Genomic DNA, 16,209 nt, shown 5'->3' with positions numbered 1-16,209 from the left:
AGGGTAAGCCATAAGCAGGTATGCACATGCCTTAGCTGCGTCAGCCCAATGAGCTGTTGGCTTGGGGGGACTTTGAGTTGGCTCTTGCAACTTATAGAACCTAGGTTAAAAAATGCCATTACAGAAATATCAAAAGTCAGTGCTGCAGTGGCATCTATGGCAAAAGATATAATAATCCCATCTGATTGGGATTTCTTTCCCAAAGATGCAACTGATAGAAAGATGGAAGCCACCGAGGGATTTTGAGGTTTCCTTGGCTACCCTCAGAATGTCCATGGCCACTACATGCATCACAAGAACTACAGTGTCCTGGCTGGATTGACCATAATGCCAAGGGAGACACAGACATCCTGATTTCCGGTCTACCATTAAGAAAATATCCCTAGCAACAGCTTCAGTCACAGATGCCCCCAATTGATGCAATGAGATTCTCAGTCAGGGTCACAGCATCCAGCTCAGCAGACAGGCACCATGTATGGCTATGCCCCAGATTGCAGATGCCCACTTCAAACAAATCCTATGGTCATCCAAATTCACAGTCTCTCAGCTGTTTGGGGGAAAAGTTGGTTAGATTGTGGCAGACAACACTTCTAAACCAAAATAGTCCTTCCCTTTCCCCCACATACTGCCTTGATGAGGTTATACAAGCCCAGTAACAGAAATACTCTGTCCATTCTCCTCACAGAAGTACCTAAGGAAAGAACAGCAGGTTCATTCAGGAAAGCCCTGGAGCCATGGATCAGGCAGCAAAATCAGAGATGGCAGCAGCCTCTCTGAGGGCTCATTATGGCAATGAGCAAATAAATGTGCCTCTGTCCAGATTTGAATCTAGGAAGCAGAATTTCTCATTTCTCAGGAGAATCGTCTCTATCAACCACAGAAGTGGATGAGAGATAGTGAGTTGATGTTACTCCCTCGAATAAAGCTCCCCATCCCATCCTTTCTTCATGTAATCTCCCATCTCATGCAGCCACATCAAATGTGAGCTTGTGCTAAATAAAATCCTGGACATAGGAACAAGAGAAAAAGTACCCTCAGAAGAAAGGTTCTTAAGGCTACACATCATATTCTTAATCATCTAAAAGTGTACCATCAGAGTCATCCTAGTTATTTCGACTCAATAAATGAACAAAGATAGATTCTGGATGGAGACCCTAGCTTCGATGGTAGCATCCCTGTCCCAAGCAGTCTTTCTTGTCTCAATGGACCTAGATGATGCATATCGATGCACCCATATATATCCATGCTACCACCACCTACTGAGATTTGTGTATGGCACAACCCATTAAAAGTACACAACTCTGCCAGTTCTTTTTTCATTGTCCCCCAAGGTCTTTCCCAAGATGCTAGTGATGGTCATTGGCAGACTCAGGTCTCAGGACACTCACCTGTATCCCTTTCTTGATGACATTTTTATCAGAACTCAAGCCAAAGTAGCAGCAAACTGTGCCACATTCCAGACACTATAACTTCAAGCACAGTTTCATGATAAACACCAGGCAGAATTCCCTGGTCCTTTTCACAAGGATAGTTCAGCTGGGGGTGGACTTTGCCATCTATGTGGCAAGGGTCTACCCATCTCTGGACAGATTCCAGAAAATTCAGAACCTTGTATATAGTGGTAAGAAACACATGGCTGTCCATAGCTCAATTTCTACAGTTACTGGGCCTTCTGATTTCATGTATAGTAATCACTCCATGGGGAAGATCCCGTATCAGATATATCCAGGTGTTTCTCCTGAAAGTATGGAACCATTCACCAAAACATATGCAGGATCAAGTGCTGGTTCCAAGCTAGGTACTGTACTCCCTCAGATGATGGACAGTCCCAAAAAATGTCTGTAAGGGTCTTCCCACATGCCTTTCAGACCCACCCCTGGGTACTCACAACAGATGCCATCCTGATGGTGTGATCAGCACATGTGGGATACAGAACAAGCACAAAGTACTTAAACTCCATAGAAAGGAATCAAAGCATCTACCCCTTAGATCTCAGCGCTGTCAAGCTAGTCCAAAAAAGGCTCCAGAGCCACTTCAAGAGCAGCCACGTTTTGGTCTTATTGGACAGCACTACCACTGTCACATGTATCAACAGCCATGGGGGAACTTGGAGCTCAACTCTTACCTGCAGAAGCAATGGAGATAATGGAATGGGCTGAGAAGAACTTATTTTCCATAAGAGCAGTACATATACAATACAAGCAAACAAAGGGAGAACTGAACCAGAAGGTAAACTAGGTGGTTTGATGTGTAATCAACTCAGAATGATATCTGAATGAGGATATCACAGGATATCAGCCTGATATCACAGGAATATGGCCTCCAGCAGTTGACCTGTTTGCTGGTCACAAGAACAGAAAGCTGCCGAAGTACTATACCAGAGAAGCAGGTCCCTCCAAGTGGATGCTTTTTGACACAGATGGCCACAAGGCCTGCTTTATGCATTCACACCTTTCCCATTTTTAGGGAAGGTGATTCAGAAGATAAGGCAAGAAGAAGCAAAAGTGATAGCTCGGCTTCACACTGGCTGAGGAGAGTAGAGTTTTTAGATATGGCAGACTTGGCCTTGGAAGCTGCATTGTATGGACCAGTGAGACCAGATATCCTTCACACCAAGGTCTTTGCCTCAATCTAGACCCAGACCATCTACAACTAACAGCTTGGCTATTGACAGGGAAGCATTAATCACTCTCTATCCTCCAAAGTGATTGTCACTCTAGTCTCCTCCAAATAGACTTTAATGCTAAATGTCTATTCTTCCATCTGGACAAGGTTTAGTGCATAGTGTCTAAAAAGCAACAAAAATCCCGTGGACCCTGGTATCCCAGCTATTCTGACTTTCTTGAGAACAGTGTGGGCAAGGGACTTGAGCCCAACACCATATCATGCCAGGTGTTGGCCATAAGTAGCATCTTACATACAGGTTACTTGTCAAAGAATCTTCAAGTATGCAGATTTCTCAAAGCTGTCAGAGTGGCTAGACTTGTGGTCAGACCAGTCTTTCCTAAACGGGGCCTACTGCAGGTGCTGAAAGCATAACCCTTTGGAGCCATTGGTCACACCATTCTGCCTGTTCATCCAAACCTGTTTCTTGGTCACGATCACATTTTCAGGATGAGTCTGAGGGCCTGTCTACACTTACTGGGAGATCGACACACGGTGATCGATGCATCGGTGGTCGATTTTAGCGGGTCTAGTGAAGACCCGCTAAATCGACTGCAGATTGCTCTCCCGTTAACTCTTGTACTCCACCGGATCAAGAAGAGTAAGGGGAGTCAACGGGAGAACGTCTCCCGTCGACATCGGTTAGTGTGGACCCCGCAGTAAGTAGATCTAAGCTATGTCGACTTGAGTTATGCTATTCACATAACTCAAATTGCATAGCTTAGATCGACTTTTTCCTGTAGTGTAGACAAAACCCCAGAGTTTTCAGCTTTATCCATGCAGGCATCTCATTGTGTATTCTAGGATGAAGGTGGTGTTAGGACCCCAGAATCTTTCTTGCCAAAGGTGAACTCAGCTTTCCATGCCTCACAAGGAGACATCCTCCTGTCATTCTGTCCAAAGCCACAGTATTCTGTAGAAAAGCTTGGGTATAATCTGGATGTTCAGAGAGCACTAAAGATCTATACAAAGATCACTGAATTGATAAAACCACCAGGCTACCTGTTAATCAGCTTTTAATCTGAAGTGCCAAGGGCTCAGGGTATCCAAACTACCTCTTGTCAGACGGATCAAGTTATGAGTTGTAGAGGCATACAGTTTCTTTCCCTCCCCTCCTCCCCCCATCTCATTCTACTTTTTTATCCTTCACTATTTCCCATGCATATCAGAAGTTTGGGGGACGCTGGGCTGCAGAATGAGCATTTGTTACCCAATCATTTGCTTTCTGCTACCAGAGTCCACCACAATTCTGCCCTGGATGGTGCCTTACCCAAGGAACAACATTTAATTTTTAAAGCTACAGTTTATGAACCAGTTTTCCTACTGTAAAAAGTTTACTGATTTGCTATTGAAGTTATTGTTACTAATCATATTCTAAGAACTTTTACTCCATTTTGGAATGAATCATCTGGTGGCAAGCCAGTGTGACAAAGTTCCTCCTCTATCTTGGTGGGTCCTGCGCTTATTGGCAGATTTTCTTGCCTCAGAGATTCACCATGTGGGTTGGGGAACAGCCCAGAGACCTTCCCCTCTGGAAGAACCCACAGTCCAGGTAAATTGGGAGGTTTGGGGGGAACCCGGGCCCGCCCTCTACTCCGGGTTCCAGCCCAGGGCCCTGTGGACTGCAGCTGTCTATAGTGCCTCCTGTAACAGCTGCATGACAGCTACAACTCCCTGGGCTACTTCCCCATGGCCTCCTCCAAACACCTTCCTTATTCTCACCACAGGACCTTCCTCCTGGTGTCTGATAACGCTTGTGCTCCTCAGTCCTCCAGCAACACACCCTCACCCTCTCACTTTCAGCTCCTTGTGCCTCTTGCTCCCAGCTCCTCACACTCGCACCACAAACTGAAGTGAGCTCCTTTTAAAACCCAGGTGTCCTAATTAGCCTGCCTGCCTTAACTGGTTCTAGCAGGTTCCTGATTACTCTAGTGCAGCCCCTTCTCTGGTCACTCAGGGAACAGAAAACTACTCATCCAGTGACCAGTATATTTGCCCTCTACTAGACTCCTGTACCCCACTGGTCTGGGTCTGTCACACCAGATAACAAGTTTTGACTAGCAGGAGTTGTGTTACAGCATTGAATTGACAGAGGGGACTAGTTCATATGTATCAGAATTGTTGGAAACACTCCTAGAAGAAAGGAAATTATAGGGTAAGAAATTTCACAGCCTGTTCAACCTGTTTAGACTGTAAAATCTTCAGGGCAAAAGTGATTACTTACCATGTGTAGGAACAGCACTAGTGCAGTGGGGCTTATATCTCAGTTTGGGTTTCTAGATGCTAATGTAACACTGATATTACTACTACTATTAATAATAATAATAATAATAATTAATAAATAATGCTTTATTGTGCCTGCTAGTTTTCCAACATTTAGATTGAGTTGGAAGTCATCATCCTGATAGTCTTTGAAGCATCTGTCAGTGCTTCAGTTTGATTTTTCATTTTAGCAAATGCTGATTCTCAAACACATAGACCTTAAGAGAAATGTCATAGATAACTTCAGGAATATTGGTACAGTTTTGTCCAAGGTTCAACATCTGGCTTTTAAAAAGATGTCAAATTGTATGCTGACAGTTACCATTTCTAATGCATCAACATCTTGTGGACTAAACATTGCAATTTGCTTTCTTCTCCCTTCAAATGCATACTTGTATGTTTTCAATACTTTACTTGAAATAGGCAATATTATTTTTTTTTCAGATTTTCCTGACATTCCATATTCTGATTGGTGTGGGCAGACCATACATAATCACTTAGATGTGGTTTCTCATTCCTCAAAGTTTTCTGGGATTTCAGGATGTAGTGATGCAGTATCCCATGGTTCAGCTAGTAGTACCAAGAGTACGGATCTTGTACTAGGTAAGCATGCAACCTTGCTAGTATTAGAAAAGTATTAATTCATTTTTTAAGTATTTTCTTTCTTATTCTTAAATATTTTAAAAGACAATTTTGTTTGCAATTACTGTAATAGAGTAGCAGTGGGTTTTTTTTTTAAATGATTTAGGTGTTTTTCTGTCACTGTCAGGAAGGTAGCATGAAAGAGCACCAAAACTGGGTGTCAGGTGAGCTGAGTTCTATTCCTGGCTCTAACATTTACTCACTGTGGCCTTTTGGCAGGTCAATTAAACTTCTCTGTACCTCAGTTTAAATCAAATTAATCATCTTATTTTTCCAGCCTAGTGTTAGCAGACTGAAAATGATCTTTAAAGTTGTTTATATAGGACTCTTAAGAACATTCTATTCCATATTTTGGACCTTTAAAATAGAATAGGGGACCATATTTAAACACAGTTATAAACTGATAAATGTTGAGCTTTTTATAGTTTGGATTTCTTTTAAAATATTAGGGAAGACATTTTATCTTTGAATATAATTCCTCGTTGGTTTGTAATCATTTGAATTAGTGTAATTACTTTACATATAAAGTACAACCTTGCTAACCCAAACAGCTTATAATTCACATACAAAGGCAGATCTCCCCACTATATTTTTGCTCAGAATTGGGTTGAAGTGTCATGCTGTGTGGAATGGTTCACAACCACGAATGCCAACCTCAGGGCAGAGTGTCAAGCACCAGGGCAGAGATCCCAGACTGGTTGTGTGTTCTAGAATTGGAATTCTCCAACCCAGTAACAAATGTGAACTCCTAGAGTCACTTAGTCCACTTGGGTATTCCTGTCTTTCTTGCCACCTCAGCAAGCTGGACTTAGTGATAGTTGGTTGCTGTGCACTGAAGGTCACAAAAGATTCCAATTGCTTCCAGTCCCAAGAGACAAGTCACTTACCCCAGGTCAATTTGTACCTTAAATCTCTCACCAAAGACAACACTTGCAGCCAATCCAGTAATAAACTAACTAAAGATTTATTAAGGAAAAAGAAATGAGAGAGCTATTATAAGGTTAAAGCAGGCAAGCACATATACACAAATGAGTTAGCCTATGGTTCCTGTAGGCGACAAGAGTTGTTGTAATGTCAGCTCTGAATGTCTTTTAGGGCTATCCTAGGTTGACCCTGTGGATCTCTGCTTCTGTTTCATGGCTCTGGTCCTGTGAGAGTCGAAATAGCAAAAGAGAAGAAAAATTTTATTGTCAGCTATTTTTATTTCCTTCTTCCAGAATTCATCCCATCGGCTTGAGCCCTTTTTCAGGTAGCCCCTTCATGGTGTGAGGGGGCAATTAACAAAGTCTTTTTATACTGATGTTCCACAATGGCCCATTTAGTTTGGATGGCCCTTCTTGATGGGCAGGAGACGATACAGTGTCAGAGCAAACATATATTTGTGGTTAGAAAGCAAAAACTTAAATATTACCTTTATAGCATGTGATAAAGGTGGTAGAAGTGAGATTACTGCATGCAGTAACCTCACTTACAATACCTTTATCACATGCTATAAAGGTAATACTTAAGTTTTTCATAAAGACTAAACACTTTGTTATAAGTCCAGCACCCATGTTATCCATACTAACACACAGGTGAAACAGACTGGTTTCCAGCATTGAATTTATCAGTGCTCTGCCGAGGCCTAAAGCCATGGCAAGAGCTGGCACCTGGTCTGCCAGTGCCACAGCAGGGACAGAAATGTAGTTGGGTGTTACATCTTTAAGACCTCGTTGTTGTAAAATATATTGCACAATATTTACTAGTATACTTAAGCTGTAATCTAACTAGTTAAAACTAAATTACTGTTGTGGTAAAATAAATGAACAAAGTATATTTGGTGATGGGTTTTGTTGGTTTTGCATTTTTTAGCGTGTGTGTGTGTTGGTAGTTCACAAAATGCAGCGATTTTTGTGAATTAGCACGGTTCAGCTGTATAGTACATGACACTTCCATTTAACACAATGAAAGAGTGTCCTGATTGAAATTCATACTGTGGAATTTATTTTCCTAAGGAGTAAAGTCAATTCCAGATGATACACCAGTGTGCCGAATACTGCTGCGAAAAGAAGTCTTACGCTTAGTAATCAATTTGAGTAGTTCAGTAGGAACAAAAGGCCATGAAACTGGACTCCTAACGTAAGTAAAATGTGTCCTTCAAACTATAGTTTTTACCAGCATTCAGTGTAGATATCTTGTAAAATCATAACTATTTTTTTTTCATGTTTTTCTCCTGGCTTTAAAAAGCATCAAAACTGATTTTGTCATAAGTCTGTAGAGATGGGTTGGCATAATGTCTCCACTAAGTGAATCCAAAATTAGGGCTCAGTTTTTGCTTAACTGCAATGCTAAGCACTACACATATTTTTTATGTATGGTTGTACTATTTTGTAGGAACTCTGTCATGCCTATGTATACTGGTGGGAGTTAAGGACAGATTGAGGAATGACAGACTTTAAGGACTTGCCTTTTAAGATTTATTATTAAACCTTAAATTAATATCTACTTGTTTTCTCTGTCTCATTTTCTTTCATAATAGTCCTTTAACCATTATGGTATTTTGTGCATTTGATATGCAGTGGTTTTGTACATTTAAAAAAAGTTTGACTGCTTAAAGTCCTTATTGTATGAATTTTCTTAATGCTTCACTACATGCAATGAGTGCCTGTTGCTTTTAATTATATACTGTACTATTTGGTTATAAACTACTATGCTGTGCTGTTCACTTTAAAATAAAATCTAGCCTAAGGACTTGAATAGTGCTTTCCAATTTGAGATTTTTGTTCGTATACTTATATAGAACTTCATTTAATCTAAATTTCCTCTGGTTGGATACAAAATGTTAGCTAATGTAACATGTTGAGAAGTGCTTGTGCCCAAACAGTATAATAATCCTGTAGATCATTTGGATTAGGTGCTTCTCTTCTTACATGAGTTGATCGTTTTGGCTGAACAAATTAAAAATTCTCAACTTCTGTCGCTGAAGAGAGAAGTTTTGTCAACCATTATGACCAATATTTAGCTGAACAGTTTAAAAAAAAATATTATGATGGTTACATGTGAGAGTATATTAAAATTGCTTTCTTTTCCTAAATAATTAGCATTAAAGAGAAATTCCCCCAAGCATTTGATGACATCTGCCTTTACTCTGAGGTGTCCTACTTGCTAGCACACTGCACATTTCGACTGCCATCTCGAAGGTTCATTCAGGAGCTATTTCAAGATGTACAGTTTTTACAAGTAAGTAGAAGTGAAGATTTATTTGTCATGATCCTTGGGTAAACTGCCCCTTCTGAGACCCTTTTGTCATCCCCTGTGTGTACTTTTTTCAAGTGACAGGTCCATGCCTCTACTTCTCTTTGCATAGGACCCTGTGATCCAGCTACTATGTGACTGGGTCTATGGGTTACATCCCCTGGTTTCCAGTCATGATACCTAATAAGCCCCGGTGGTCTTGGCAAGGGTTTCCTTTCGGGAGCCTCTGTTTAGTATGCAGTAACTCAGGAGAAGTTTCTTCAAAACAAAGTATGATTTACTTGCCAGAAGGTGCACAGCACTCTGAGACAGGGATTTAAACAGAGACCTATTCTTCTAGTGTCTTACCTATATTTGGCATTCCCTCCGTGGTAAGTAACCCATCATCAGCACACACAGGCATGCACAATATTCATAAAAAATATTTCTCAGTTCTTCACAGTATTAACTTCAAAAGATGCACCAATTGGATTCAGGTTTCATCGTGCTCTAAATGAAGTGAGCACTCGTGCCAATTTTGTGGTTCTGTGATGTGTTCATGGTAGAACACCTGTAAGTTAATACTGCATCCTCTTTGCCCTTTAGATGCATGAAGAAGCAGAGGCTGTTCTAGCAACACCACCAAAACAACCAGTAATTGACACATCAGCTGAATCCTGACCTCAGTTTTGTACAGTGCATGGTATATGGACTTGCTGAAAGCCTCAGACAACTTCTGATGGACTGGACAGCAAAGATAGGAGCACCATCTCCTAGACAGTTCCAGAAATTACTGGTACATGAAGAGTGAATGAAGACTTTTCTCAACAAAAATCACTGCCCCAGCCCCCTGAGCCCTTGGGGAATTGTAACTCATTACCATAGTTTTAATAATAGTAATTACCAATATATGCAAGAAACAAGCACTGAACACCTGCACAGGTTTTCATTTCATTTTTAATATGACAGTTAAACAATATACGACAGTGTGCAGAGACCTGTTTTAAATGGTTGACTTCAAATTCTGTTCCAGATAAGCAGAATGATGCCTTGCTTATTAACCCCTGGACGCCAGGAGTCAGGGTACACGAGAGTATAACCCATTGCCGACAGTGGGGCATACTGTAACAATGGACGCCAAGGGACTAACGTTGGGCCTTCTATGTTAGTTTTCTTAATGTTTGTAACACTACTTGAGGGGTTCATAACCTCAGATAGAAAGAAAAGCCTCCATGAATCTGGGGTTTTCTTATAAGTTATTTTAATGTTACTATAGTTGCAAGAGTTGTTATTTTATTAGCACACTCTCCAGTTTTGTGGCAATTACATACAACATGTTATCTAAATTGGTTAAGGATTTTCACTACAGTTTCTGATTTAAAAAACAACAAATCCTTTTTTTTTTTTTTTTTTAAATCAACTGAAATTTGATTGTTTTCCCTGTACATTATGCATGTGGTGTTTGGGGTTTCTATATTCATGCTCATGTATTGTGAACATTGGTCTTATTCTTAAATGAAAATCTTTAACAAGCATGATTTGTATCAGATAGGGTGAATACTGTATCAGCTAAACTAGAAAACATTTGATCATTGTTGCTTTTTTGGTAAAATACATAGTAGTAGGTAATTTCCACATTCCATGGGAAACATTTTTCTAAAACAAACGTTTGCTTTAATTTTCATATGTCTGATCACCAGATAATGCTAATAATTGTAGTGAAAAGCCTTAAGTACCAAATTTTGAAAGAGCAGTACTTTAATTTTATATTGGTGTTCTTTAGATCTTTTGCACAATTTACTTGATACAATGACCGATAAATGGGTACAATAACTGCCTTCATCATGTTATTATTGAGGTTGATAAATTGAGTGCAACCTAAAAAAAAAACCTTTTATGTATCTAAAGAGATTTGGAAGCCTTTACAAGAATTAAATACAAATATATGCAAATTTGTATATACAGTAGCATGGCCACCTTCATTAGAAAGCCTGGTTTTGATATGTGAATCATTCAGCTGGACTGTATTAGATAGAACACCTTTTTAACCCATTCACTTTTACCTTTTTTATAATTAAAGTGTCAAATTAGATAGTTTAGATGAAGATAGGATAAATTTATCCCAATAGTTCCTAACCCTCATGTTACCTTATTAACTAATGTGCTATTGGAGGTTTCCATAGATAGCCCTGTGAAGCTGATAAGAGCAAAACACAGTTCCTAATGAAATGTAGAATTAATTTGATCATATTGGACATTCATTTTGGGGACAAAGCAATATCATCTTGTTGTCTATCATTGCTTTGCAGAATTCATTTCAGTGAGTGCACTGCATGCCAACACCTGACAGCAAAGCAGTTGCAGGGCTACAAACTGCTTCTCTCACAGTAAAATTTAGTGCCCTGAGTTTTTCATCTTTTCATGAGATCCCATTGAAGGAAAGAGCAGAAGGAAACCACTTTAACTCTTACCATCAATGACACCAATAACAGTATAACGTGTCTATGAAATATATTCGATAATGGAAAACATTACCCAACAGTAGTTATTTGGACTTCTCTGGTCTTAAGGAATAAACATTTCTGCAAAACCAAAATAACCACAATATAAGAAATAGTGATATAAACTCCAAAGCAAATAATGTAGTATTCCCACCAAAAATGGGATTAGCATGTGTTATACAGTAGTTTCCAACACTACCTCAGTTAGAATAGAGTATGAACTCTTTGTTTTAATAACTCTAGATGGTGTTAAATCAAATAAATCTGTTTATTTTTCTGCAGTTAAGGCAATGTAAGCCATTTATCCACCTTTATTTAAAAAAACAAAACTTTGTCACCATTTTTATCGACAGTATAGAAAGAACATTAGAAAGGTATCTCAATAAACAAAAAGTAAGCAAATGAAGATTTCAATATACTTTTAAAAATTGATGCCACTCTGTTAATTCCGCTGTTCACCGCCAGGTCTGGATCCTCCACCCTTGAATGCTTATGTATTCTGAAGTACCCAGTTATGTGGGGAATCATTACACCAAGAAGTTAATGTATGGAAACATTGCTGAAAACTTAAGGGTTGATCTCAATGGTAGCAGAAGATTAATTTTTCAAGTATCTATATCAATGTTAGTAAATTTCAACAAAATATGCATAATAGATGTAATGTCAGTACTGTAAGCTTCATAGATACGGCATTTCTAGAACTAAATTACATTTAGTTCACACTAATTTTTAATGTTAATTGACAGATGAAGGCGTACTGTATGATTTGGAGTAATTTGTGACATTTGCATTAGTTATAAACTGTGAATTTTGAATTTTAGAGTGAATTTTCAAAATATCCTTTTGCAAAGTTCCTAATTTAAGAGCATTTATTCTGCTCCTTTAATATTATTTAGATATATTTACATAAAGAGAAAAATAATTGTAAAATGCAGCTTATTTTAAACCTAATTGAAAATCCTTATGCTTAACTCCCCCCCCCCCCAATTTTAGAAGGAGACATGAGAAGCTGACAGACTCTGCTCACTCTGTATCTTTCCAAACCTAAAGATTTGTAATGCTGTTGATCACCTGCTAAACCCTATAGCATTCAGTTACAGTATTTGCATTCTAAGTATACTCCCAAGAGTTGTATTTGCTGTGACATAGAGCTCATGAATGAATATATATTACAGTATGGCCACAATTTTCAGAGGAGGGTCCCTGAAGTTAACCACCTAAAGCCATATGTAGGCATCTAGATTAGAGGTCCAATTTTCAAAGGTGTTAAACACTCCTAGCTCTCTGATTTCAAGGAGAGTTGCAGTAGATCATCACTTACCTATGCCTAGGTGTGCACATTCAGTAATTTTGGCCATTGGACATAAAGTATGTGAGAAACAGAATAGTGCTCATCAGAGTTGCCCTGTTTAATCTGATCTTAAATATTTACCTACAGATGTCTTCTGTTTTTTTGTGACACACTAAAATGACGAAGTATTCAATAGTTTACACCATAAAAGCTTACTTGTCTGGAGATTTTTGGAGGTGGGAGTGACCTGGGGGTTGGGTTGAAACACTCAGAAGTAAGTTGCATTTATATACATCTTAAAGTATGTACCAGGCAGCAGTGAGAAATCATTCATATATTTTATCATTATTCTTAAAAAACATATGCAGTGAGCTTGAATGTGAATCTAATTTGTGGTGAGAGGGAGTTGAACAAAAAACAGTTACAGTTATGATAGTAGTATAAGGAAGAGAAATAATTATTCTAGAAATAGTTCTAAAACATCTAGAGAATGAATAATGAGTAATGAGCAGTAAAAAATTTCAGATGCTTCCACTTCAGTCTGCACTGTAATCCGCAGTTGCTTTTCTAGATCTGGGCTAATTTATGTAACATTGTAAAGTGAATGTACGTTCATGAGGAGGAATCCTTCTTCATGGAAGAAGTTTAGATTAAGTTTGGAAATGTCTCCTCTAGCCCTCTCCCCATGCCCTTGCAGCTCTTACACAGAAGGTTCTAACAAGTTGTGCTTCGCTGTGGAGGCAGCTGAAAAGGTTCTGTAATCTTTTTCAGTTCCATTCACTTATACCACTCTGTGCTTATTTAAAGGTATACTAGTACTGAAAGTGAAATCCTAAATTTATGAAAGACCTTTGGGAACATGTTAGAAACCGTGTTAGAGTTTTCCCCTTGGTAGGAAGTGGAAAAGGTTAGCCTTTTGTTTCTTCGATTTGTTTGATTATTAGCTCCATGTTCTGATTTCCTAGATATTTTTGTTCACAACAGATTTTTATGTTCATTAAAGAATGCGGATTTTCTTTGAACTATTTTTGTAAAATAGGCGGATAGCAATGCCACAGCATGCAGAAATTGCACATTTTGCTTGACTTGCTTTGTAAAATACACTATTTAATTTGAGAAATGTAATTTATGCCAAAAAAGTGTAACTTGCCATTTTGCCACTGAATAGGTTGTTTTAGCACAAAATGCAATGTCTTAGGGGGAAAAGGCAGACATTTTGTAGATGTAGTTGAAAAAATGTTCCAATATTGGCTGTCAATATCCCTAAAACTGCATTATAAGAGATGATGTAAATTAGTCTTTCTGAAGAGGGAAGGGATTGTTAAAATCTCAAGACTTATTTTCCCTGCCCCATGTGGTTTCTTTACTTTTTTTATTATTATTTAGTAATACGCTGCTACATATTTGGAGGTTCTAGTGTTTGTAGGTCACTGAACAGACATTGAAATCTGATTTATATTGTATACCTGTAACATAGAAAGAAAAAGTATTTATATATTTTCCGTAAGAATATTTCATTGAGCTGTGTATAATTTAAACAGAGGCTTGTCTCAACACGGCTTTGCCCACCTTGATCTTTTTTTGTGTTTTTTTTGGTTTTTGTATAGTGCGTACAGTTCATGTCCATGGGCATTAAAAGCCTCCTGAAGTATAATCTTATCAAAGGGATGCATTGTTAATAAAATGCTTAAACTACTTACAGTTGTCCTGGTGTCTTAACTACCTCTAAGCACTAGAAATGAGTTGGAATTTTCCTATTATATAATGTATTTGAGTTACTAAATATAATTAGAGCCAACTTAAATTTTTCAAATGAAAATTTGTCAAAAATGCCCATTTGAGGAAAAATTCCCATTTTCCAAAAAATATTTTGATTCATCAATTTATAAAAATAAATTAACTTTAATTTTTATCACTTAAATTACAAATTTTCATACATGATTTTTGAATTTTGAAAAACAATTAAACAGTTTTCACCACATAATCTTTTACTTGCAGTAATCACCAAAGTGTTTTTTGGAAAGTAATTCAAATTATTAAAAAATCACTTTTGAAAATTTCCTATTTTGGAAATGAACGATGACGTGTCAATGATATATTTCAAAAAGCAAAAAACTCCATTTTGAAAACTAAATGAAAATTTCATGTTTTTTAGTTTTTGACCAGTTCTTAATATAACCCATAAAGAAATTTTTCCATAATCGTATAGATATCAAGTGACAAAGGACTCAGCAGGATATACTATACTGGTATATAGTTTTTATTACAGTTCTCCCACTCTATTCTTTGACTAATATGTCATTAGAAAATAACACAAAAAGGATTATCCTTGCTTGGATATCTGCTTACTAATGCTTGACTGTTTTCATATCATATATTATTTTGAAGTACAGTTAATTTATGTGATGTGGCTGCCACTGGTCTGGACTAGTGGCTGGGTTCTCTTCATTTCTGAGGTAAGTCATAACCAGTCTTGATGTAGGATTTTCAATCCTCCTCCTCCTCCTCCTCGTGGCAAACAGTCAAGCTTTCCCATTTGTTCTGCAGCCCAGCTTCTCTCTCAGTTCTTGACATCTAGGCTACTTTCCTCTCGCTGCTGCTGATGGAAACGGATCAGAGTTTTGGAGTCGCATCATCTGGCCATGCTCCCACTTGTTTTCAATTTCTCTGCTTCTGTGGCAGCATGCAGACAGCTCCCATCTTCACATCTGCCTGGGAGGTGGGAGGGATTTCTTTGTCAAAATTTGGGGCAGTAGTGATCTCCCTCTCAGCCCCTCCTCCTCCCAGGCCAGTTTTTTAGCTGGGTGTTGGAACTCCTGAGAGCCGCAGTTACAGTGCCTCTCTGTTTGCTTCTCTGCAACTTCCAGGTATGGCAGAGTAGCCTAAAAAAGCACCAAATGAAATCCATACATTGCTCCATCTGTCAGACTGCCCTCCTCAGGCTTGGAAGACAGTGAGTTGTTCCCAGGCTTCACCCAGCCTTCTATACCTAACTCTATTAGGTCCAAGGGCTATGAGTTGGACAGGCATGTGGGATCCGCTACCCACTAGAGCTGCCATGACTCCAGCATGGGTAAAATGAACCAGGAGTCACTGGGCAGAGCAGGGAAAGGCTCCAAGGACAAGGAGGACCCCAGCCAGCTGACTCAAGGGGTAAGTCCCAAGGGGCCCCTGGAAAAGAGAGTGGGCAGACTTTGCAGGGTCACAAATCCCTCCCTCCTCCTTTCCCTGACCCCCAAAATGGGTCCTGAGCATACTGGGGAAAGAAGCAGGGCTCATAAGCACTTCCCAATTTGGCCAGGAGGGCTCTAGAAGCTTTTTCTCTTCCACATCCCTGGGGTATGGGACACAGCAGGGGAGGAAAGGACACACAAAAAAGGGGAAGAAAGTGTAAAAAGATCTAGGTGGTATGAGTCCTCTTCCTTTTCCCCTTCCACAGAGAATGGTGAATTGTCAGGCTCTGACTCTGATCAGGATTGGGGAAAGACTTCCCCTGTCTCCCCCCACCCTGAGAAATTCAAGGCCATATACCAACAAGGTTGTATCTACTATTCAGTTTCAACCTAAAAAAATATCCCAAGAGTAAGTCTCTGAGCCAATTTCTCCCTCGAAATACTCCCCTGAGGCCGTGATTCC

The 16,209-nt window shown here is 39.1% G+C and overlaps 1 protein-coding gene across 1 annotated transcript in view; it reads left to right on the top strand.

Annotated features, from left to right (window-relative positions):
* RICTOR (RPTOR independent companion of MTOR complex 2) overlaps positions 1–14,269 on the top strand; it is a 164,303-nt gene extending 150,034 nt beyond the window's left edge. The window contains exons 35-38 of the mRNA XM_026649060.2: positions 5,371–5,529; positions 7,563–7,686; positions 8,649–8,787; positions 9,388–14,269. Of these exons, the coding sequence (XP_026504845.1) occupies positions 5,371–5,529; positions 7,563–7,686; positions 8,649–8,787; positions 9,388–9,462 (497 nt within the window). The 3' untranslated portion in view covers positions 9,463–14,269. The remainder of the gene's footprint in view (positions 1–5,370; positions 5,530–7,562; positions 7,687–8,648; positions 8,788–9,387) is intronic.
* Positions 14,270–16,209: the final 1,940 nt, after the last annotated feature.

This window comes from Terrapene carolina, unplaced genomic scaffold, assembly GCF_002925995.2.
Source record: "Terrapene carolina triunguis isolate 2854851 unplaced genomic scaffold, T_m_triunguis-2.0 Scaffold69, whole genome shotgun sequence".
Classification (NCBI taxonomy): Eukaryota; Metazoa; Chordata; order Testudines; family Emydidae; genus Terrapene; species Terrapene triunguis.
The sequence above is the reverse complement of the archived record's forward strand: the minus strand, read 5'-3'. Positions and strand labels throughout refer to the sequence as shown.